This window comes from Ahaetulla prasina, chromosome 1, assembly GCF_028640845.1.
Source record: "Ahaetulla prasina isolate Xishuangbanna chromosome 1, ASM2864084v1, whole genome shotgun sequence".
Lineage (NCBI taxonomy): Eukaryota > Metazoa > Chordata > Lepidosauria > Squamata > Colubridae > Ahaetulla > Ahaetulla prasina.
The window spans coordinates 158,407,712-158,432,644 of NC_080539.1; the positions used below are offsets into that span (position 1 = coordinate 158,407,712).

The following is a 24,933-nucleotide window of genomic DNA, read 5'->3' on the forward strand; positions in this document are numbered from 1 at the left end:
TGAAATTGAGTATAATAAATAAAGGGAACATGAGAAGGTTTTTAAAAAATTAAGAGCAAGTATAGGTGCAAATGAAGAAAATATACAGAAGCTGGATGCAATAAAATCTGAACAGCAATGGACTGCATATTAGCCCTCTGTAAAATCAAAAAGAAATGGGAAGGAATCCAGCAGCATAAAGCTGGAACTAAAATATAGGTCAGATTATTTATTATAATATTTATTAAAATTATTGACCTGCTCCTCATAAATATAAATAAAATTTCACCATCCCTTGTGATTTCCTAGCTAATAAAGGCTAGACTGCTGGACGCTTTGTCATGTCAAACCAAAAAAGCCTATTTCAGGTTATTTATACAGCTCTAGAATTTTAAATTATGCTGCTGCTAGTTTATTATTTTAACATTTAGTGTAACATATTTAACAAATTACTTAAAATATTGAACCTTTTATAAACAATTGTTTAGAGTATTCAAAGTATTCACATACAGACTCACACAAACACAAAGCCACAGACATACAATTCTTTGGGTTTGAAGCAAAAGGTGCTACTCATATCACTTGTCCCAAGTTATTAAAATTAGTTACAGACAGGTGCTCTGTTCATACCCCCACATAATCCAAAGCATCATTTTCTTCCAGATCTGAAGCACAGCACAAGTCCTAAATTATACAATTTAGCTTCAATGCGGTATCTCTGAAACACTTCAGAACTTTGTGTGTTATATTCAACCTAAACATCCATATATAGTAGTATTTAAATATTTGGTAATGCAAGCTAGAAGTTGTTGAAAATTTTACACTTTTTCCCCTGCAAGCTTCCTTCCATCATCAGGTAATATATATTTAATTGCCTTTGAATACTGAGTTTCTATCTGTTTATTTCTGCACCTAATAACTAGAGAAATAATTATTCTGATTTCCCCTAGGGCTGGAAAACTAAATTAGTAATTGTTATTAGCAATGGTGTTTTATTGTTCATGGAAAATTAGTCTGACTTTCTCAATGCAATTTATACTTAATTAAAATTGTTCCTCTTTAGTTATCCCACCAAAAGAGCCTGCAAAATAGCAATTCTGTCAAAGAGGGAAAAAGGTATGCTAGATTGGGCAACCAATGACTTATCAAATGGAAGAAAGCTCCTGGAACCGCTGTAGAGAAAAACTATAAAATTGTTTCAGGAAACCGGCTTCAAACCCTTGATGAAAAATAACTTGTTAGACCAGTCCTTTCCTCTTTAACAAGCAATTTTGGGGTGGGTGGGTAGGAAAGCATATCTATAAACAAATAAATAACACTCCAATGCAAAATAGTGCAAAGCACTGAAAAGACTGCCCGTGCTCTTAAGGACACAGCATAAGCAGTGCCCTGCTGGATCAGATCCTTGTCCCATCTAATTCAGCAGCCTGTTCTTACTGTGGTCCACTAGAGGCCAATCCACTGCATAAGGAAGTCCGCTACTCACACTGCCACCATAGCTAACAGCCATCTTTATGCCCAGATTTAGAGAAATCCTTCCATATTTGATATTGGAAATATTGGAGAGGAAATCCTAGAAATATAGGTATTAAAAAAACTCAAGGACCGTTAGGCCTATGTTAATTAAAATCAACTCCACAGAAATATGTAAGATACATATTACAATATGCAATAGGGAATGTGCCTTTCTTTATGTTACCGTATTACAATAGAGAATATTCCTATCATCCCCATCATTTAGTAGGCAACTGTACTGCCAAGAAATTTTGCAATCATGCTAAAGAAAATAAATTACCTCTAATTCTCTCTCTTTTGTAGCTACATTATGTTTAAATGCTTTTATGGATACTAAATGGAGCCTTTCTTTTTCTTCGTAATGTTTTAGATTGTTTTTACTTATCTCCAGTTCATCCTCTGCCTGATGTAATCCATCCTATTAGGAAGAAATCAATACCAACATAGGTTAATTAATGTATTAAATGTACATGCACTGCATACAAATGCACTGGCTGCCAATTTGCTGCTGGGTGCAATTCAAGGTGCTTGTAATCACTTTTAAAGGCCTTCATGGCATGGGTCCAGGCTACTTGCAGGACCATCCCAACCCAATGGGACTGGCCCGCCCTACCTGTGCCAACAGAGGAGGCATGCTGCAGGCCTAATCGGTCAAGGTACTCTGGTGAGCAGGATGCAGAAGAGCCTTCTCTGCTGTTGCTCCTGCTCTTTGGAACATCTTGTCCCCCAGAATGAGGTCAGCTCCAACCCTCCTGACCTTCCATAAGAGCTTGAAAACCTACTTCTGCCGGTTGGGTTGGGGCTCCACATGGGGGGTGGGGGAGAATTCATATTGGAAGTGGTTAATAGACTAATAATAGATCCCACCTCTTCCTCTGCTCAATCTACCCTATTTTAGTTAGGGCTGAGTATTTATCTTTTATATTATCTAGTACGTATGGTATACAGGTTTTGAAATATTTTATCTTTTTGATATTGTAAACCACCCAGAGTTACCTTGTGGTAAGATGGATAGTCAATAAATTAAATAAATAAAAAGAAAAATAACCCTCCCACCTCACACTACAAAGCAACTCTGGGCAGTTTACAATTAAAATCATAAATATAAAATATTAAAACATTAAACACATTAGATACAGAACCCAAAAAATCAAAGGCAAAATGGGTACAATGGGAGGATCTTCCTATTAGTCTACCAGCCACCTCAAGCATAGAGCGCCGCCATCAGGTCCCCAAGTCAATCTTTCCCCTGCTTGCTTTTTTTTTAAAAAAATGTCTGATATTAAATGTGTTACATTAATTTAAAAAACAATCATTTTGAGGGAGAACTATAGATTGTCTTATCCAAAATCTGCTCACTCAAGGTTTTTACTGACTGGGAAGGTTTTTTTCCCCCCAGGAACTTCTGTGTTGCTAAAACTAGCTAACTAGCTGATCTTCTGTTCTGTATCCAGGCCAAATTGTAGAACATTTTATCTAATATTTTGAATTTTCTGGTGCGCCTCAAACACAGTAACAATTAAAATCTTTTAAATGTGAATTAGAAGATGTAACCTCTTTTTAGATAGTCTTATTCATTCTGCCCACCATACTGAATGGTAATAATGCTACCTTGATTGTAGCTGCTTCATCTTGTACTTGATTAATTTTCTCTTTAAGAGCTACACATTTTTTTTCTTCTTCTTGCAAAAGGCATTTCAGTGCCTCCAGTTTCGCCTTCTGCTTATGTAATCTTTCCTTAACAGTTTCTATTTTCTGTTGGTTATCATGAATTTCTTCTTCCTGATGTAAAAAAAAAGTCAATTTGAATTACTAGTCATAAAACTGAGTTTCAGACTGACAACCAAAGGATAGCAAGGACACTATAGACTGTATCATACTGTAAGGATTTTAACACTATCAGTTTTATTATAACACAAGCTTTTGCAGAGGTCCGTCCCCCTAAAATATTATGAGGCAAAAATCGGGTTTATCCCAATGTGTTAGAGACAACTGCCATCAATTTAATCCTGTCTATCAAGATCTACTCTCCATTACACTTCAGTTTTGTTATTTCCCCAAAAGAATGTGGTGGTGATAATTATTTTACCCAAAGCACTGTAAGCATACAACTAATTTAATATTTTTAATATTATTTCCCCAAATACTTTGGAAGAAAAATCTGTAAATATTTCATATGCAAGCAATGTGTGTCTATTTTTGTAGTGAAGCACTATATGCTATTACTGAGTAGCTTTTAATATAGAATCAAATACACAGAGATGCTCTTTGTAGAATACTACATGGTGCTACTCACTATGAATATAACATTTTATTCACTGATTAACATTACAGTAATCCATGCTTAGGGGCTGCCTCGGACAGCAACTACAGGTAGTCCTCGACTTATGACCACAGCTGAGCCCAAATTTTCTGTTGCTAAGTGAAACATTTGTTAAGTGAATTTTGTCCCATTTTATGACCTTTCTTGCTACATTTGTTAAGGGAATCACTGCAGTTTTTAAGTTAGTAACACGGTTGTAAAGTAAACTTGGCTTCTCTATAGTTTGCTTGTCAGAAGCTCGTAAAAAGGTCATCAACTGACCGCAGGGACACTGCAACTGTCATGAATATATCTGATTGCCAAGCATCTGAATTTTGATCACGTGACTGAGGGAATGCTCAGTCCTAAGTGTAAAAAATGGTCATAAGTCCCTTTTTACAGTGCCGTTGTAACTTCGGTCACTAAATGAACTGTTAAGTCAAGGATTATCTGTATTTGTAGTTACAAAGCTGCCGAAAATGTAACCTTTTTAACCAATGGCCTCATGTATGACTTTTGTAGAATTTCTCTCACAGTCATGTGTTCACCATTACAATCAATTAACACATATTAGTGTGTTATTACATATTACTACTCTGTAATTTCATAAGCACAGTGACAGTTACATGGTTTTCCACTTAGTGACCACTTTGTTTAACAACCAAGTTCCTGGTCCCCATTGCAGTCACTAAATGAGGATTACCTGTAACAGCACAATATTTTTATTCCCCAGTTCTAAAAATTCATAATTTCTGCAAACATTCACTTATCTCTTCCTCTAGTAACTGAAGAAAAGGTAATGAAAATAAAACCAATTTCTCAGAAGTAGTAAAATCCTTCACTGTGGGAATTACTGTTAGTCTTAGTAGTTACACCAGGGTATACCAAATAATATAAAGATAGGAAGTGTTCAAACAGTTCTTACTAATGTAGAGATGACCACTGATTCTTCTACAATTTCAAGGTCTGTAATTTCTAACTTTATTTTTCTCATTGTTATCTGTAACAGAAATGAAAATAAATGTTAAAAATCGAGATACAAGCTAAGCCATGGAAAGAGTGGCTAAAAATTTCAAGGAGTATAAAAAAAGAAAAGCACTCTTCTATAATAGATTCACATCCCATCTTTCATTCAGAAATTCCAGGTGACACACATAGCACCCTCTCCTCTTATTTTTCTTTAAATTCATAATCCTGTGAGGTAGATTGGGTTGAGAAGGAATGATCGGCCTAGAAAAGCCTTGTGAGTTTCTATGGCTGAGGATGGCTTATAACCTCAATCTCCTCTTTCCTAATACATCTTAACCACCACACTACAGATAGCGTCAACTATTAGAACTGGCTTCATCCTGATATATTGTACAATGAAGATTATTAACTAGTCAATCTGTGTTAAGTGCTGGAGCAGCTTCTATTGGGTTTTCGGCCAGAGAAATTGGGGGAGGGGGAAGCCCTTGAAAAACATGACACTGCGAGATGTACTTGTCTAGGCAACCTCAAAGAAAATATTCCAGGATAGCAAATCTAGGGGTCACAAGGCCCACTGTATCAGCTGACCTAGGAATTCGGCTCGACCTATTGGAATAGATACCAGGATGTTATTTTCCAATAGAGATTGCTCATTATGTTATTCTTACCTGCAATTCTTTTTTGTGCCGATGATGATCAGTCAGATGAAATTTGTTCTGTTTAATGTCAATTTCAGTAGAACGCATTCGTTGTTGTATTGCCAAGAGATCAGTTTTTCGGTTTTCAATTTCACTCTCCAAATTACTTAAAGACATAACAAATTAATTGCAACAACACCTTAGCTAGAAACCTATTTTTACAAGAATCTGAAGAATCTGACATAAATTGCTTAAATGAATACTGGAATGATCAGCTCAAAGTATCCCCTCTTTTTAAAACAGCTGAGCACAGATTTAAGAAACTGTGCTCTTAATTGAGATTAATAAAATAAAAATCATTTTACGTAGACTGGACGCCACAGAAAATATTGAATTAGGACTGGTTCAGCAGAAGATGAAGGACCCGGATTGTTGGGGGCAATAAAAGTTGACTTTGAATATAATATACAAATGGATGAAGACTATTGCTTAACACAATGTAAGCCGCCCTGAGTCTTCGGAGAAGGGCGGGATATACATTCAAATAATAATAATAATAAAAAAAAAAAGAAGAAGCAGGGAGCAGTCGGTTGGACTTGATAGAAGAGAAAGACTTGCAAGCAATACAGTTTATAGTTCATAACTGTCCAGGTTTATTTTCTTTTATATCTTTATTTTTGTATATGTACCGTGTTTCCCCGAAAATATGACCTACCCCAAAAATAACCCCCAGCCTGCTCTTTTATGCATGTGCCTATAAGCCATCCCCCCAAAATAAGCCCTACTGAAAAGGGTGGGTGTGGTCAGCATAGGAGGCAGTGAGCGCATATGGGCCGTTGGTGTCTGGCAGCACCTGCAGCCAGCGCAGCACAGGGGAGTTGAGTACCTGTGCAAGCAGCAGAGAGAGGCAGAGGTGCAGGGGGGAGGCAGGCGATCCGGATGTGCTGCGCAAGAGCCAAGCGGTGGTGGCCTGGAACAGTGGGCGGCTGCTTTGCGCAGTGAAACCACCAGCAGAGGCGCAGGGTGGATGCAGGTGATTCAGATGGACAGGCCATGGGAAAGCTCAGCAGCGACAGGCCGCAGGAGGTTTGTCTTCGCATCTCTTGGCTTCCCTGAAGCCTGCACAGCGCATGGGGATCGCCTGCCTTCCACTCGGTACCTTCTGCTCTGCGCAGCTGCAGACTGCAACGACTAAGGGAGTGGCAGGCTGCAGCTACTGCCGGATACTATCAGTCCCCACGCGTTTGCCGGCTCTTTTGTGTGTGCTGGAGGGTGGGGTGCCCAGCTAGGCTGATCACCCTGAAATCGTGTTGTCCTGAAAATAAGCCCTAGAACTTATTTGGGGCCCAAAAGAAAATAAGACCAGGGCTTGTTTTCAGGGAAAGATGGTACATATAAACAAACACATGTTTTATATTAATTAGTTTGCCATAATAGATTATCTACAGACACAATTTAAATATTGATGAACAGATGATGATCTGTTATTCTAACCTTATGTCTGCTTCGACATCTCTGCTGAGAAACCTAGGCCCTTTATTTTCAGAAGAGTAGTATCTTTCCTCAAACACCTGATCACCATCAGCAGTAAAAGCTTCCTTACAATTTTTAGGAGGCTTGTTGTGCTGCATAACTCTTCGAGCGTCATAATTACTCTAAGAAAAAAAATAAAGCGCATCAACAATTTACAAGTAAACCTGCAATATTGACAACTCGGGAAGATTTAAAACAGAAGGGTCTGAAAACTTTTCTTAATGTGGTTATCACTACAATTTAAAATATCCAGCTGAATACCAATAGGCTTATTCCAATACTGTACACTATTGGATTTAAATTTTATGCAAAAAGTATTTAAAGCAAAAACTCATTCTCTCAAGATTATGGGTACATCACCCCCTTTATGTGACAGCCAGCAGATAATGTGCCTTAAATCAAATTTGATTTTAATTTCTCTCTTGTCACAATTGATGAAACCAGTAAGCCTTTCCTTTACACCCTGTTATCATGTCCTTTAAGCGCCAATATTTATTCTCTTATATAATAGCAAAACAACTTGATAAACAACTGAACATGATTTGGTACAAAACACAAACAGCATACACTTAATGAACAGTCTAATCCTAAATAAAATGAATTCTTACAAAAATATCATGCTAACATTCTGTATGCATTGCAAGTATGAGAGTAAATTCTTACTTTAATCAGCAGGACAGTCTCTATGCTCCTCATGTCAATTAAGCAATTGGCTACTACTGTATGGTCAATGTCTAATGCCGTCAAAACTGTTGGATAGTTAGGGTGAAAAACAGCCCTACGAGAAGTTAAAACAGTAAGATGCATTGTTGTGACAGCAAATGATATTAAGGATTAATCTTTATAACCAGTGAGTCTGGTGCACAAACAGAAATTTCTGGCAATGGGCATAGAAACTGGAAACCTTTAAAAAAAACATTTCTACCCTGAAAAAGAAATATGGAGGTTTACAGGGTTTGTCATGAGGAATAAAATAAGACATTTATGACCAACATCATTCAGAATTTTTCACGGTTCAAACTGCTACAATTGGGATATAGTTTTTGAATTTTAGTTGTAAACAAAAGAAAGCAATTCAGAGTGGCAAATAGCAGATTGAAGGAGGGTTGATTTAGAAATGGAAGGATAATTCTGGCATAGAACAGTTTAGAAGAAAACAGCAATTAAACACATTACTGGAAAAAAGACTACTGCATACCAACTCACAAATTTTTAGAGAATTCCCCAAACCTTGAGAACGAATTTTCAGAGGATACTTGTTTCCTCCTTTTAATTAATGGAGGATTATACAAGATTGCCCATAAAAGAGCATATATTGGATATAAATTATGTATTCTATTAAAAGGCCTCATAAACGGGAGAACAATGTTCACATATAACATGTCAAAAATTGTTATCGAAATGCCATTGTGAACAACTATAATGAGCTAAAGGTGACAAAAGCAAATCTCAGATTTATTGATGCCAATCTCAGAAGTTCCTTACAAACTAATTATAGGCAAAGTTATTTTAAAATATCTCTCAGTGAGTTTATTTCCTAGTATATAAATTATGATTGAGCTTTAATTACAACAATATCATTCAAACTACATCAGACAAGTGGGAATAAAGGAATTGATTTTACAAAGTCTGATTTAGAAATTAGATTTTAAAAGAAAAGACTCAGATACACTTACCTTGACTTTACATCATAAACACTGTTCTGAAAACGAGTAACAATAATCGTAGGTCGAAAACCAGCTTTACAGTATTTGGACATCAATGCCTGTAATACTCTTTCATCTTTATGATTGTCACAACAAAATGCAAGTAGCAGGTTTTTTAAGCATGCTTCAACAGCCACGGTAAGTTCAGGATCTTTCAGATGAATAAAAGCACCTAAATATAAGAATTAAACCTCAGTACATATTGTCAAAATAAGTTCCTTCAGTTGTACAGGATAGAACTGCTGTTTTCCGACTAAAGGAGTGCTGCTGGATAATGCCGAAAGCTTTTATACTTCAAACTGCATATGGATTGCTCGTCTGTCATTTACTTCAGATTCTTTCTTTGTAAATACACAACTCCTCATTTCAACATACCAAACATAAAGTACAATAGTAGGAATCTAAAAGCTTTTCCTTGCCATTGTAATACTTCTTAGAGGAAAAAGGGGTGTGGAGGGATGGTTTGCCTTGTATATCAAGATAAAAAAATGTGGTTATACACAGGCATATAGCAGCAATGGTACATTTATTCTTCAGTTTGCGAATATCAAAGCTGCAACTCAATACTTTTACTCTGTTGAGTCAAAGCTTTCATTATTTGATTACATAGAGAAGAACACTAATGGATTACCGAACGGTCCTATTGGTTTGTATGTAAACTGCCCTTGAGCATTAGCCGCATCAATTGCTTCACAAAGGTCTGGCATATATGATCCAAATCTTTTCATGCGATTGGTTTTACACTCCTTTAATTGTCTTAGCTGTTGCTGTTGAGAATCTATTTTTTTTTTCACTTCATTTTCTTCCTGTCTAAACAAAAAAACAAAAAACAAAAAAATCCACCTATTTCTCTTTGAGAAAATATTTCATATGTAGCTTATTTTTTCCCCAGCAAAAACTATTAATTCAGGATTCCAAAACTATGACATAATTTATGGTGTATAGTAAAACTGGGTACTTATGAACATATACTCAGCTTAAGAAATTATTTTTATAAGTAGAATGAAGTTTTTTCTTTTAGCCACAAACATACTCTCATTTTCTATTCAAATATTATAAAAATAAGGTGGGATATTTAACACAACTAAATCATTTAATAATGATCTGCAGTTTGAAATCAGAAGTGTTCACTGTCTCCAAAAAATTATTCAAAGTTCTACAAATGCATCTGCTTTACTTTCATGCTTACAAAAGGAAAAATGTTTTTGATTTTGTAAAATACACAACTTGCTTCTCTTTCAAAAATGTGGGTGACTTTACTTCTTATAGAAAAAATAGTACAGAATCAAAATGATTTATGCCACTTTCCAGAACTAACCTAGACAAAATTTATATGCATATTTCCCCTCATGCCAATATTGACTATTTCTTGCAGGTCCTTTATACCCATAGGGGAAGTGTGCAGGCGAATGAAGAAATCAAACAAGACACTATGATTAATTTGTACCTTTCTTTACTCAATTTACTATATATATATCCTATTATTTATTCAGGAGTTCAAAGTGGCTTCCATATTGTTCCTTATTGTTCCCCACAACATTCCCTATGAGATAGTCTGAAAGACAGCGACTGACCTTAAGTTTCCCATAGCTAATAGCAATAGTAGCACTTAAAACTTATATACCACTTCACAGTGCTTTACAGCATTCTCTCTGCAGTTTATCACATCAGCATATTGCTTCCCAACAATCTGGGTCTTCCTTTTACCGGCCTTGGAAGGATGGAAGGCTGAGTCAATCTTGAGTGGTCATGATCGAACTCCTGGCAGTGGACAGAGTCAGCCTGCAATACTGTGTTCTAACCACTGTGCCATCACGGTTCTTGATCACGGCTAAGAGCGGGCTAGAACATTTTACCCACCAAATCTAATAAACAATCAAGCCACAGTGAAACCTAAGAAGCTTACCTAAGTCGAGTAAAATCTTCATCGTATGAACGTAGAGCCTGTTGAAACTGTAGTATCTGCTGAGCAATAGATTCATCTTGATCCTGTAATGTCTTCAGCTTTTCTTTCAAGCAGTCTATTGTTTTTTGTTTTTCCATTTTATCAGGCGCTGAAATCTGTTCAGCACTGCAACATTGCGCAATTTACAGATTATTTTGTCCAAGCACTAATTTGGTAAAATACTTTGCATTATTTTAAAAAAATAGTAACAAAAACTGATCCTTTTTATTTACATTTCAAGTTATGTAATTATAGAGTCTTTTTATGTGGCCTAACTTTTATGATAAAATCAACATTAATAGGGCCAATACTCCCATTTTAAAACAGGGTAATTTAACAAAAATACAGGTTTAATGCTTATACTGTAAGACACAACCAATGGCTAAAATGGCTCTTAAGACTCTTTTTGTTGCATGTTTAAAGGGCACCGTTCATTTCTTTAAATGCGTGGAACTATGGATAGATAGATGTTATTGGAAAAGGGATAATAAATAATAGATTTTGAATCACTCTCTGCCTCAACTATCCTCAAATGTGTTTTTGAATAGATCAGATATGGAAGGGTAAAATGAAAACGGAGAAGGGAAGAAATATCTACTTCGCTGATAGATGCAATTCCACCACCAGCAGAATATTCATTAAAGAGTTGATTCTTTTTCTCTCTATTTCACATTTCAATGGAAAACCACCATCATTTTTAAAGAACCCATTTTTTTCTAACTGAGAACATAATTAGGGGGGGGGGGGGGAAGAATTATTACCTGTTTTTTAGTTCATCAACTTTTTGTTTCAGTTGTTCTTCATCTTTTAACAAACGCTTCAGTTCAGCTTGAGACCTATTATATGCTGCCTGGACAAGAAAAACAGGGTCTGTGTTAAAAGTAACTTGAACGCAATTACAGTACATACTGACCCATAATTTAGATAGAGGAAAGGTCCTACAAATCCCTTCTAGAAATCATAATTCTTCTGGGCCATAATTTGTTTGTTTTCCTAATCCATTTTTGCTTCCACACCAACAGTGACAAAATCCACACAACTGATAAGCGTCTAAGATTACATTACTATGAGGCAGCATTCAGCAATTTAAGGTTGTGGATGGAAAATTCAAACCTCTGCATCGTTATGTCCTTTTCTTTTTGCGTGCACTTCTGTTTTCAAAGCAATACATGATGGTTCTAGAGTTCGAGCTTCTTCAGTTATCTTCTGTAGCTCGTCTTGCCTAGTTCTATATTTAACTTCTGCTGCATCAACTTTATTCTAAAAAACAAATGTCATGGAAGTGTTGAGAACGATAACACAAAAAAGTCTTATTGATATTCAAATCCATCTGAAGGTAATGAGATAAGTTCTCATGGTTACATTCTTTGGAATGTGGAAGATGACTATACTTTGAAAAATGCAATTTCAATTGTTCCTTGCTTTCCAATATATTTTAGACCTCATTCAGGTCTACCATGAACACTGGAGTATGAATGTTATAGCTGAACCAGGTATAAATAGCAGTTATCTTAATATACAGGTATTTTCATCTTCGAGCCCTTATTACACAGAAAAGTAGTAGTCTGCCATTGGTGCTTCTGGCAATCAATCAATCTGAATACTGAATGTGATTTTTTTTTAATTTATTTTTTTAATTTATTTATTTGTCATAACAATATATGTAGGTATCATACAAAAAGATTATATAATATATAATATATAAACACATATATGAGTAAATATAAGGAGGTATAAGCATATATGTATATAGGAAGAAGAAAAGAAAAACAATAGGACAGGAACGGTAGGCACGTTTGTGTGCTTATGCACGCCCCTTATGGTCCTCTTAGGAATGGGGTGAGGTCAATAGTGGAGAGTTTTTGGTTAAAGCTTTTAGGATTATGGGAAGAGACCACAGAGTCAGGTAAAGTATTCCAAGCACTGATGATTCTGTTACAGAAGTTATATTTTCTGCAATCTAGATTAAAGCGGTTGACATTAAATTTAAATCTGTTGGTTGCTCTAGTATTATTGCAATTGAAGCTGAAGTAGTCTTTAACAGGAAGGACATTACAATAGATGATTCTGTGAGTTAAACTTAGGTCTTGTCGAAGGCGACAGAGTTCCAGGTTTTCTAAGCCAAGGATTTCAAGTCTGGTGGGGTAAGGTATTTTGTTGTTTTGATGAAATATATTTTGATGAAATATATTATGCACCTATACTTCTGTTCTTAATCTGATCAATTAAACAGTGTTTTCTGCCTATTGTGCTCAGGTACCTACATCAAAAGTATTTTACACAGGATTTAAATATAGCTCTGCTTCCAGAAGGAAGAAACTTTGATACTTATTTAGAAGTAAACATTCGTCTCAATTCAGTTTTGTTAGTATTATATAATAAGCCAGGTGATTAGATGTTTAAATGCTATAATGCACAAGCTCTGAAACCTGTTTCCCATTATTTTTATTATTCACATAACAAGAGAGGATCTTTTATGGGTTCTATAACTAAAATTAATGAAAGATCTGATTTCCAGCTCTGTGTTTAAATATTTTTGGGGAGAGCTTATTTTCGGGGGGAGGCTTATTTTAGCGCATGCACTCAAAAGCCCAATTGGGCTTATTATCAGGGGATGTCTTATTTTTGGGGGAAAAGGGTATATATTTACTTCTTCAATCTTCTATGTGCAAAAACCTTATTTTATTTATAGAAGTATTATTCCACAATTCGCTTTTATTTAGTTAGATTTCAAAATAAATCAATAGTCAGAGTATTTGTGTAATTCTATGTATAGCAGATCAGTTGTTCTTATAATTTTCTGTAGTCTTCTAGATCGTAACCTGAAAACTTCAGTTTTTCTGAGATGACAAAATGGTGACAATATAGAGGCAATGCTTGGCAATTTCTAATAATAATATTTTAAAAATTAATTTTAATATTTCAATTGAACCAACCATTTTATGACAAGTTTTGCAACTTACTTGCCATTCTTTCACTCGGTCAGTGAACTTATCAGCTTTTGCTTCTTGGGCAGTAACCTCAACTCGGATTGCTTTTATTTCTTTTTCAGTGTCTCGTACCTAAAATATAAACTCAGAATTAAAATCATTTATGTAATATTACAATCAAATTAAACTCATTAATATCACATTGCAAATGATAAGCCATTACCATCGCCCAAGCTATTTGACGCTGCAATTCCTGTAGCTCATTCTGCATTTCACTCAAAGCAGCAATACTTCTGTAACGTTCCTCCTTCTCCAAATATTGCTTTCTAAGTTCTTCAAGGAACTGCAAAAAAATATAAAAAAATAGCAGAGAAAATACAATAATTTCTGAATGTGTACCACTGACTGAAAAGTTCAGCAGACTGAAGATAAAGTACGACCATTATAAACTTTTCCAAGAAATTAAAATTTGAAATAGTTGCAATGTGCCCAATTAAGACTTTTAAGGATCCTTTCTTACTGATTATACGTTCTGTGAGACTGATTTTCAAGGTATGCACTGTGGATGGACTTCCTCCAGGTTTCGATAGTCCTCTAACTGTTTGGTTATACTCAATCTGGTTTGAAGTCATGGTTTCTAAAAATTCCTTTAAAATTCTATATTAACATAATGAGAACCTGGAGGTTAACTAACCACATAAAAAAAATTGTCAAAAAGTAAAATTGAAAGAGAAGGGAGACCTATTCAGAAGCCAGTCCAACAGATAATTGAATTATCTTGAATTGGACTATTGTAAGTCAATTAATTAAATGCTACCGTGCTAACTAATTAAGTTTTACTAACACTTTAAAACGTAAAAAATGCATTTATTTATTTGATATAAATTCATTTAACCTTTACTAGTATATTTTTGCTGCAAACTACAATATTAGAAATAGTTTTCTAATACCTCTCCTCCTTGTTCAACTTGATCAGATGTTCTTTGTTTAGTTTCCATGATGTATGAATAATCTTCTTTCATCTGTTCCAGTTGAGTTGCTTTCATAAAAAACTCAAGAAACATAATAAAGCAAGAGTTATGAATGCTGTCTTTCCACACTCCAGTTCAACAAATGCAACATAAAAATACAATATTAATAAACCTGTCCTGTAAATGCAAGTTAGGTTCTTCTGTGCAACTGTCCATATATCTCTCTAGACCAGGGGTATCAAACACAAGGCCCACGGCCCGGATCAGGCCCACAGGGCCATCCTGGAAAATGTAAGGAGCCGACCTGCGTCACCTCGGCCCTGTCTACCCACATCACTTTGGCCCGGTCTACCCAATGCGAAGAGGAAACACACCAACAGTTTGGGGAGTGGTGTCAACTCTGGCCAGGTTCCCAGTTGGCCACACCGAGTGGCGTCAAGCTGGCCATGCCCAGCCAGTTGGCCTTGCCCCCCACGTCAACCACAGCCCCGATGCAGCCCTCAATGAAATTGAGTTTGACATCCCAGTCTAGACATTTCTCTCCATACTCTTCAAGCTACTCAAAATTAAGAATGGTTGCAGACACTGGTTTCCATTCTTCAAACATTCGTATTTTTTTCTGTACAAACCTGGTTCATCCTGTTATACATTGCAAACCATACCACGTGGTGGCTTTATTACCTTGTATTTGTCACCTTCATTTTTAGACTGTAAAAACTGTTTACTCATTTCCTGGGTGAGTACAGAGACGGGATTATCTACCTGCAACAAAATAAAAGTATTTTATTTTTTAAAAAATTATAAATAGTCAGCTATCTGACATTCAACTATTCTCCTCCATATCTATTCCCACACACACTACTACATTGTCATAATTACGAAGTTCCAGCTTGTTCTTAAACTTCTAATGAACACATATAATTGTAAATCCCTTTATTGTGTTTATATTAAGTATTTAAGGGTGTGTTTTTTTAGTTTTATGAACTAATAACTCGGGATTTTTGTTTGTTTAATTCAATTACAAATTCCACACTCTGTATGACCCCACAATTCAGATTATCAATGAGATGGCAAAAATATATATAGCACTGCTCAGTACAGAATGGAGTTGCAGTTACCTGGATATTAAAGTGATCCAGGATTGCAGTAAGTTCTTCCTTCTTGGAAGAAATTAAGACTCCTAAATATAAGAAAGAATAACTGTAAGTATCATTATAAATATTATTGTACAGCCTTTTAACAGAACAGGCTTTCTAAGAATGTACCCATTTAAGAAACAGTTGTCTGAGCTTCATTATGTAACTTAAAGAAAAGGCAAATAGAACCAAATGTGTCATGAAGCTCACAGATATGGTTTTGTCAATGTGTCTGTATTGCTAGTAGCAGAATTTATTGGAAATTGATTGGGGGGGGGGGGAAATAGTCTCTTAACAAGTCATGAGATTTTTGTATGAGATTTTTACTTGCTATATGATGATGAATATCAATGTAGCATTCAAAAAATACGCCATCCCAACAACTTTGTAAGCATTTATTCACATTCATATTGCATAATTGCCCCAGAAACATGCAAAGAGTTAGAACAGAACATGAATGTGAAAGCATTTGATAGCATTTTGATCATCGGTAAGAAAAATTGTATCTACAGTCAGTCCTCGACTTACATCTGTAACAGAGTTTCCCCATTAAGACTACAGGTGACAATGGATGTTAAGTGAGATGGTCTCGTTTAATGACCCCTAACTCCATGCTCTTCCCAATGCAGCCATTAAATGAATGCATGGGTTAAGCAGAGGACAAAGTGTCTCAGGGATAGGGGAAGCCCTAGGAGGTCTAGCCCAGACATAGGCCTACCTGCCTTGTGCCTCCAGCCCAAGCACCCTGCGCTCTGTTCCCTGCCCCTGAGGATTCCTGGCACCCAATCCAGCCACTCAGCCACCCTGAGCCTAAAGCTAGGCAGCAGAAGCTACCAGCAAGTGGGGAACTGTTGGAGCATGTGGGCCAATGCCTACTTCTCATCCAGCCAGCCAAGGCAGCCTAAAGCCAGGCAATAGAAGCTACTGGGACATAGGAGATTCTTACTAACTGTAGGCCTCGACCTACTTCCCATTCAGCCACCCAAGAATTACAGGACTTGGCCTGCTCCTCAGCTAGCTTCGGTGGCCTGTGGCACCTGACATGCCTTTACTTGCCGAGTCCTGCAACTCCCTGGGTGTCTGGATGGGAAGGCCTTGGCCTACAAGCTCTAAAAGCTCTCAACACGCCAGAAGCTTCTGCTAACCAGCTTTAGAGCCTCGTGGGTAGGTGAGTGTTCGAATCAGAAGCAGGCTAAAGGCCTGCAGGGAGCTGGTGGGATGGGTGCAGAGACCCGGGGGGGGGGGGGTCGCTGCTGTAGCATCCCTACAGTGGGTTGTAATGGCGAACAACTGTGGGGGCTCTACAATGGCTGTAACTTTGAAATTGGGTGGTAAGTAGCTTTTGGGAAGGGGGGGATCAGTCATAACTTCTAATGGTCATTAAGTGAATGATAATAAGTCAAGGACAATTTGTATGTTTTGAACTAGAGGTCCCATAAGTCCTAGCCAAAATATCTATGATTTATGCAAACTACAGTCTAAATACACTAATAACTTACTCCCGATAGTTAATGATTGTTGACTCTGGATTGTATACATAAACAAAAGCATTTGGATCCAAGACATGGTATTTTCACAAAGCATGCAACTAATGTACATGTACATTAATGTATCGCTCATGTAATTAATTAACATAAGTGGAAGGGATGCTTCATATATTGAACTTAAAACTATACAGAAAACATATTACAGGAAAAGGGTGAAGAACACTTAGCAACAGTAATCCCAGGGATCCTCACTGCTGTTATTAAGTGAAAATTGTGAATCATTAAGCAAGGATCCTATGTGATTGCAACTTCATGCCAGCTTCCAACAAGCAAAGTCAATGGGGAAACTGGCTAGAAGACACAACTCCAAGGCAGTTCACAAACATCCAGAGAATAGGTGAACACAGAGGGGAGTACAGCCCGAATGCGTGCTGGCTGGGGATGGGTGCTATGGTATTATTTCATGCTCTGTAGCAGGGTCCTAGGGAGAAAAAAATGTGGGAGCGACTTGCAATCTTCCTTGCTGGCTTCTCCGTTGACTTTGCTTGTGGGAAACCGGCATAGAAGGCTGCAAATGGCTATCACATGACTATGGGATGCTGTAACGGTAGAGAGCGTCAGTTGTCAAGTGCCTAGAACAAGATCACGTGACCGAGTGGTGCAATGGCCAGGGTTGCTGAACAAATGATCTTTTAACTAACATCTATCTGTACAACTTAACTTTTTTTTCTAAAGTATTCTAAATGTATTTTCTGAAAATACGTTTTCAAAATTGAAAGTGAAATATAACCAAACCTGTATTGCTTTTCAGCTTATAACTACGATGTCCTTCTGAGGTTATGTGCTGATTTATAGTAATACAGTCACCATATTGCTCTGGTTTAAATGCATCTTCACCTCGATTTCGCAGAGTGATTGAAACATCTGCAGAACTGAAGCACAACGTGATTTGACATTGAGAGGCTTTTTATTTATAATAACAGTACTTTAAGTGGTCACAACATAGTTTTCAACAACTGCACTGATCTTAATCTAGAAAGCTTATATAGCTAAAGCTTTAAAAGGTAACCAACAGATCCCTTACTCATCGACTGCATATTTGAGCCTGGTTCCCATCTTTTAACTCAGCTCAAGCATCCAAATGAATATCAGTCATATAAATAAAAGCAAAATAGAGAAAGAAGCAAAAAGACAACTGTAAGGCAGGCTGCATATGACTGTTGAACTGACCACTCAAGGTATTGAAGTTAAAAATAAAATAAGATGCTTTTCTTAACTGTTTGTATCTACATATGAATAAGGTAGCCAGTTTACCTGTAGAAGAGTAAGCAGGGGTTAAATATCAAAAGAGCTGAGCATAGCAATTTCAAAAGACAATACTGACATACGAAATATAAAAAACTGAATATTTATAGCAACACAACAGAAATCCACATCGCAATTCCCTAAAGAATACAGCCAATGCTATTATAGCTCTGGTGGATTGAATCCACAGCATATCTCAGCTGAAAATTTTGCCAGCTAGTAACAGAAGCCAGAGTAGATTAACTGGAAAAAAGCTGTGGAGAATAGCTTCCCCTATCCATTCTCTCACATCACTGAATCCTGAATTGAAGGAAGCAATCTAAACTTTTCTTCAGATAGCTGAAATGCTTGCAGAATCTAAAAACAAACTGAAGAAGCACGGAGAAGTGTCCAAATATCTCCTCCTCTCCTGCATTTCTCCACAGGGAGAAACTGTCTGCAGGGGAGATGAATTTTGTCCCAGGGAATTTAGGACCCCAAAATTAAGAACAGGGTTATAGCCATTAATTATTAATTACAAAATGAGATTGAGTTTTTAAGGACTATAACTTCAGACTACAGCATCACACACATACCATCTGCAGTGCAAACACCCACTTAATTACAAATTCAAATTAAACCATTCCCAGCAACTGTCTAGCCAGTCTTTGGTTGAAAACATTCAGCAAAGAGGAACCCACCACCATCCTAGGTAACCGGTTCCACTTTCCAACTGATTTCATTTAAAGCATCTTTCCTAACATTAAATAGGAATTTTCATTCCTATTTAATGACATCTATTCTATGTCCTGAATAGAACACAGTGTTCTAATGAGACACAGAATCAAGCAAAAATTAATCAAAGAGGAACCCACTACCACCCAACAGTAATACTATCCACTTCAAAAGTTCTATCGGTTTCTTATCTATTGATTCCCTAAAGATAATCTCCAACTTTTCCAAGCCTGGAATTTAAGCTTCTTATACCCTCAGTTGGCTAGTGCTCGCCAAAATCTTGCCAAAATCTTGCGGACAAGTGGCCTCAAAATAAATTAGTTTATAATTAAATTTTATTTATGTGATCATCACATATTTATATTGCGCAGCTCACCTAAGAGACTCTAGATGTTCCTTCCCCATATCTGGCACTGCAAATCAGCCTAAAAAAGGACAGCTTTTACCTTAAAGACCAGAGATCCCTCCCCACACTTAGTACTGCTCTTGCTGAAATTCACTAACCTCTGTCCATCTTTCACAAATACTTTCAAGGAAGATCCTCGGTTTGTCACTGTAGCTTTTCCCCCAAGGCCTACAATCAGGGCAGTTAATACAGCACTTTTCCCACCTGAAAAAAAGCAATAAATATAAATGGAACCAACAGTGATACAACTGCTATGTTGTTTACTATATCCACAGAGACTGTTTTTCTTTAAAAAAAACATAAACTTGTCTTTAGCCCATACCCTCTACCTTTCATCCAGCCCATCCCCATTATTGAAAAAAAAACAACCTTTCAAACGAACTTGAGAAAAGAGGAGGAGAGAAGATGTTAGGAAAAATGTAGGCTAATAAAGGGAGAGGATGACTACAGCTAAAATACTTGACTTAGTAACAAAATGACTAAGGCTGAAAACTCAAGTGTTATGATAAAGACTCTTCCTCCGGCACAATCTAAAACAATAGTGGGCATTATTCATTGTTCCACTTTCTTAGTAATTTAGGACAATCCCTGAAGCCAAGAGCAGGGGTGGGAGTGCTAGCAGGGAAAATTAAGTATCTTTCAGGCTCAGAAATGATTAGGCTTGAGCATCTTTCAAATATCCTTTAGGGAATTCATGCCAACAAACAACAGCTTAAGTGCTCTCAAGAAAATTAAACCGGCTGCTCAGTAGCTGAGTAACCATTGGGTAAATGGTGGGTCGATGCAAAGACAATAGATACAAATTTCAACATGATGGAGGGTACAGGATTCTATTGCTTCGTCCACATATTTGCCCCAATTAGCTGAACTTTTCATGAATTGCCTTTAACACAAAGGTACTGAAGGAAAAGTGCTATGCCTGCTGCAAGCAGCAGCCTCTAACACATGGGTGTAAAACTCGCCATGTATGTATGTATATGTGTGTGTGTGTGTGTGTGTGTGTGTGTGTATTTGTTTTGTTTTCGTAGGTTTTCACGGGTATAGTGTAGGAAGTTAGCACCCACCCCCCTCCTGGAAGAATGAAATATTTTAGAAAATATTTAAAAGGCAGAATATATTTCCTGGATGAGAAATGGAGAAACATGTTTTAAGGACAAAGCAGCTCCCTGCAGCTTTCTGGCCCCCCCCCACCTTTGTCAATGGGCCATTAAGGCCTCAGCCAGGCTCACTCATTCCCCCCACCTTTGTCAATGGGCCATCATCTGCAACATAATAGGACCCATCTAGCAAATGAAACTCGCCACATGACACCTGGAAAGATTACATCAGCCAGCAAGGCTAGCTAAGACCCCTGCCCCTGAGAGTCTGACAACCAATCAGGATACTTTTCTTGTGCCCCAGGAAATTCAAAGCTCAGAAAAAGCATAAAGCCAGGGCGCGCACAGCATCTCACCCCTTTTCTGTTCATGAACTCAAACCATGTGAACCTGACCACCATTAAACCATCTTTCCAAGCAGCCTCCGTGTTTCCAGTGTCTTTGTCCCCACTTGGAACTGAACCCAGATGGATATTTCTTCCAACAATAGGTATGTAGATCTTGGCATATTCGGGTCTTTTCCCGTGTAAGTTGAGAGTATCTTGGCGACGTTTCAATGAGGTCTCACTCATCATCTTCAGGCTGGTGCTTTCGGCTTCGAGCTTCTGTGGGCAAAGCGTGGTCGGAGCTGCCGTCTCTCTATAAATACTGGTGGGGAGGTGGGGAGTGTTGCTGTGAGCGGGTTGGTTGGCTGTGTGGTTGCATCTTGATTGGTAGATGGAGTGTGTGTTTATAGATTGGTTGAGGTGGGGAGTGTTGCTGTGAGCAGGTTGGCTGTGTGATTGCATCTTGATTGGTAGATGGAGTGGGTGTTTGTAGATTGGTTGGCTGCCTCGGAGCATCCTGTGTGGGTGTGGTCCTAGTCTTTTGTTCCTGAGCTTTGATGTTGTGACTTCTGTAGTTCTGTGATGTGATGTCTTGAGCAGATGGCTGTGATGCAGCATCCCTGGCCCTGGCCTGGAGGGATCCCCCTCCAATCCCCACACAAAGCAAGCTGACACACACCAGGAATACATGACAGGACCTCGGACTCGAAGCCAGGCCAGGGCCCTGGATGCTGCATCATAGCCATCTGCTCAAGACATCACAACACAGAACTCCAGAGGCCACACCACCAAAGCTCAGGAACAAAAGACAAGGACCACACCCACACAGGATGCTGTGAGGCCGCCGACCAATCTGCAAACACCCACTCCATCTACCAATCAAGATGCAACCATACAGCCAACCAACCCGCTCACAGCAACACTCCCCACCTCCCCACCAGTATTTATAGAGAGACGGCAGCTCCGACCACGCTTTGCCCACAGAAGCTCGAAGCCGAAAGCACCAGCCTGAAAATGATGAGTGAGACCTCATCGAAACATCGCCAAGATACTCTCAACCTTACACGGGAAAAGACCCGAATATATCTATATATAAAATATATATATATCTATATATAAAAAATGTATGTATATGTATGTATATATATATATATATATATATACATATATATATACATATACATACATACATACATGTGTATATATATATGTGTGTGTGTGTGTGTATATACACACACACATATATATACACACGCACATACATATATGTATATATATATGTATGTATATATATGTATGTATATATATGTATGTGTATATATATATATATATATATATATATATATATATATATATATATATATATATATATATATATATATATATACACATTTAATATAAAATATTAAAGAAACACATGCAATGGATTTCAATATATAACTTTTGTAGAAGCATGCATGAAATGAGCTACTCACTGAAGAAAGCTGATGAGAGTTTAGCTATTTATCCACTGGCTCTAGCACTTCAAGGTAAGAATGGGCAGTTATTTGTTCTTTTGTCAGTTATACTGCCAGGTTCAATCGCTCCCTATATTGATTTCCCTTATTATTTCAAGTTCCCCCTTTCATCAATCTTTCCGGTAGTTGGCAGATTGATAGTCATATGCACTGTCATTTCAACTATTCTTGTTGTCCTTAAATCAGGCGCATCCAACCCGCGGCTGCAGGTGGCTAGTAATGTAGCCTCACATAATAAAGATATTAAGATACACACTAACTATACTTTGTATTTTATGTGCAGCCCAATACAATTCCTCTTCATTCAATACAGTCTAGGCAAGCCAAAAAGTTGGACACCCATGCCTTAGATAGAAAATCAGGGATCAAAAACTTGTGTTATGTTTCTGTTTTTTCTTATGAATGAAACATTCAAAATACTGTAAATTTTAGTCCAATGGAGCAAAGCAAACCATTTCAAGATGTGTACTCTTATAGCACAGCCAACTTTGAATTTTCAAATGCAGCAGTATTACAGATTCAAACTGAAGCAAAAAGAATGTTTACAAATTTTCTGCATACCTACAAATGAAAAACTAACACCATAACATTGCTTTTGATTAAAAAATTATAACTTACTTCCATTGTTTCCAACTACAAAATTGACATTAGATCCAAACTTGAATGGCCCCAACATAGAGTGACACATAAAGTTCTTCAACTGGATACTTTCAATTATCCCAACGTCCCCTGTGACCTATGAATACATCAGAAAGACATTTTGATTGCTTTTAAAAAAATGTCCTGATCACAAATTTCTTCTACACATGCCGAGAAAGCCCCAAAACCTCACAATGCTGACAGTACAATGCTTGAGAGGTTCTGAAATTCTATGGTACTAAGATTTCTAAAATAACTGAATGTATGTGACATCCTCTAAAAAAACTAATGATTTATTCGGTATTAGAATTGGGCAAAATTAAATCTATCATTTATTTTTAATCGGTGCATTCGAGGAATTTTCAAAATTTGTAATATAGGAACTGCTTACTCTATGCTTATACGGGAAACTGTGAAGCAAAGGCCAAAGTGTTTTATCAGTACAGATAGTCCTTAACTTACAACCACAATGGAGCCCAACATTTATGTTGCTAAGTGAGGCATTTTAGTGAGTTTTGCCCCATTTTATGACTTTCTTACAACAGTTATTAAGTGAATCATTGCAGTTGTTAAGTTAGTAACATGGTTGTTGAGTGAATCTGGCTTGCCCATTGACTTTGTTTGTCAAAAGGTCACCAAAAGTGATCACATGATCCCAGGAAACTGCAACTGTCAGAAATATGAACCAGTTGCCAAGCATCAGAATTTTGATCATGTGACCATGGGTATGCCACAACGGTCATAAGTCACATTTTTCAGCACCATTGTAACTTTGAACAATCATTAATGGACTGCTGTATGTCAAGGACTATCTGCAGTCCCACTTTCCCTGAACAAGACTGAATATATTTTTGGGGGAGGTGAAAAAAACTGTATTCCAACAGGAAGGCCCAACACAGAGTTTAAGAATACCTATTGTGGCAGAAACCTTGGAAACAATTCCTCCTCTACTATTTTTCAACATATACAGGTAATCCCCAGGTTACCAGCGTTTCCTTAGCAAAGTTATACGATAAGCATTTACAAACAAGTCCCAAAATTATGAATGTCGCAGCACATCAGTTGTTCGCCCTTACGAAAGATCACACAGGCTGTTCAGCATTCAGCTTGCCTATTCAACCTCCCCGCCAAGTCTTCACAGGCACTCTGCCTCTGGAGACCCGCTTACCTTGCCCTCCCTCCATTTACTTGCTGAAGTCTGCAGGGAGATTGCACCCCTATAGCTTTGGCAGCCCTTCGCAAAAACCAGTGAAGCTTGTGGGGGCGGACATTTCCCTCCAAAGCTCTGTTCCTACCAGCAAAAGCTTTTTGGAAAGGGCTGCCAAAGCCTACAGGGACGCAATCCTCAAGTGCTTCAGTGGTGATAAAGGAGGCCCAGAGGTGCGTGTGCAACCCTCCACACGTTTTTCATCGCCAAAGCCTTCCTCAAGCAGTTTGGCGGCAAGAAAGGAGGCCCAAAAAGGTTGTGCGTGCCCTTCCAGGCCTCCTTTTTCATCACCAAAGCAGTCTTCAAGCGGTTCAGTGATGAGAAAGGAGGCCCGGAATGGCATGCACAGCCCTCTAGACCTCCTTTTTCGTGTCTGAAGCTATCCTCAAGCAGTTCGATGGTGAGAAGGAGGCCCGGAACCACTTGAAGACTGCTTTGGTGATAAAAAAGGAGGCCTGGAAGGGCGCGCACAACCTTCTGGGCCTCCTTTTTTGTCATTGAAGCAGTCCTCAAGCGGTTCGGCAGTGAGAAAGGAGGCCTGGAATGGCGCGCCACCCTCTGGCCCTTTTTCATAGCCGAAAGTGATTTTGCATATGCATAGACACCCAACA

The 24,933-nt window shown here is 37.7% G+C and overlaps 1 protein-coding gene across 6 annotated transcripts in view; it reads right to left on the reverse strand.

Annotated features, from left to right (window-relative positions):
* Positions 1–24,933, reverse strand: part of SMC6 (structural maintenance of chromosomes 6) — a 40,033-nt gene that overhangs the window by 11,457 nt on the left and 3,643 nt on the right. For all 6 annotated transcript variants that reach the window (XM_058179042.1, XM_058179031.1, XM_058179020.1 and 3 more), the window contains exons 3-21: positions 23,095–23,212; positions 19,635–19,740; positions 17,907–18,043; positions 15,607–15,668; positions 15,170–15,250; positions 14,468–14,569; positions 13,741–13,860; positions 13,551–13,649; positions 11,701–11,847; positions 11,349–11,437; positions 10,549–10,713; positions 9,274–9,452; positions 8,613–8,814; positions 7,600–7,714; positions 6,898–7,058; positions 5,434–5,569; positions 4,722–4,796; positions 3,106–3,276; positions 1,775–1,912 (exon numbers count right to left, since the gene is read on the reverse strand). In XM_058179042.1, the coding sequence (XP_058035025.1) occupies positions 1,775–1,912; positions 3,106–3,276; positions 4,722–4,796; positions 5,434–5,569; positions 6,898–7,058; positions 7,600–7,714; positions 8,613–8,814; positions 9,274–9,452; positions 10,549–10,713; positions 11,349–11,437; positions 11,701–11,847; positions 13,551–13,649; positions 13,741–13,860; positions 14,468–14,569; positions 15,170–15,250; positions 15,607–15,668; positions 17,907–18,043; positions 19,635–19,740; positions 23,095–23,212 (2,403 nt within the window). The remainder of the gene's footprint in view (positions 1–1,774; positions 1,913–3,105; positions 3,277–4,721; positions 4,797–5,433; positions 5,570–6,897; positions 7,059–7,599; positions 7,715–8,612; positions 8,815–9,273; positions 9,453–10,548; positions 10,714–11,348; positions 11,438–11,700; positions 11,848–13,550; positions 13,650–13,740; positions 13,861–14,467; positions 14,570–15,169; positions 15,251–15,606; positions 15,669–17,906; positions 18,044–19,634; positions 19,741–23,094; positions 23,213–24,933) is intronic.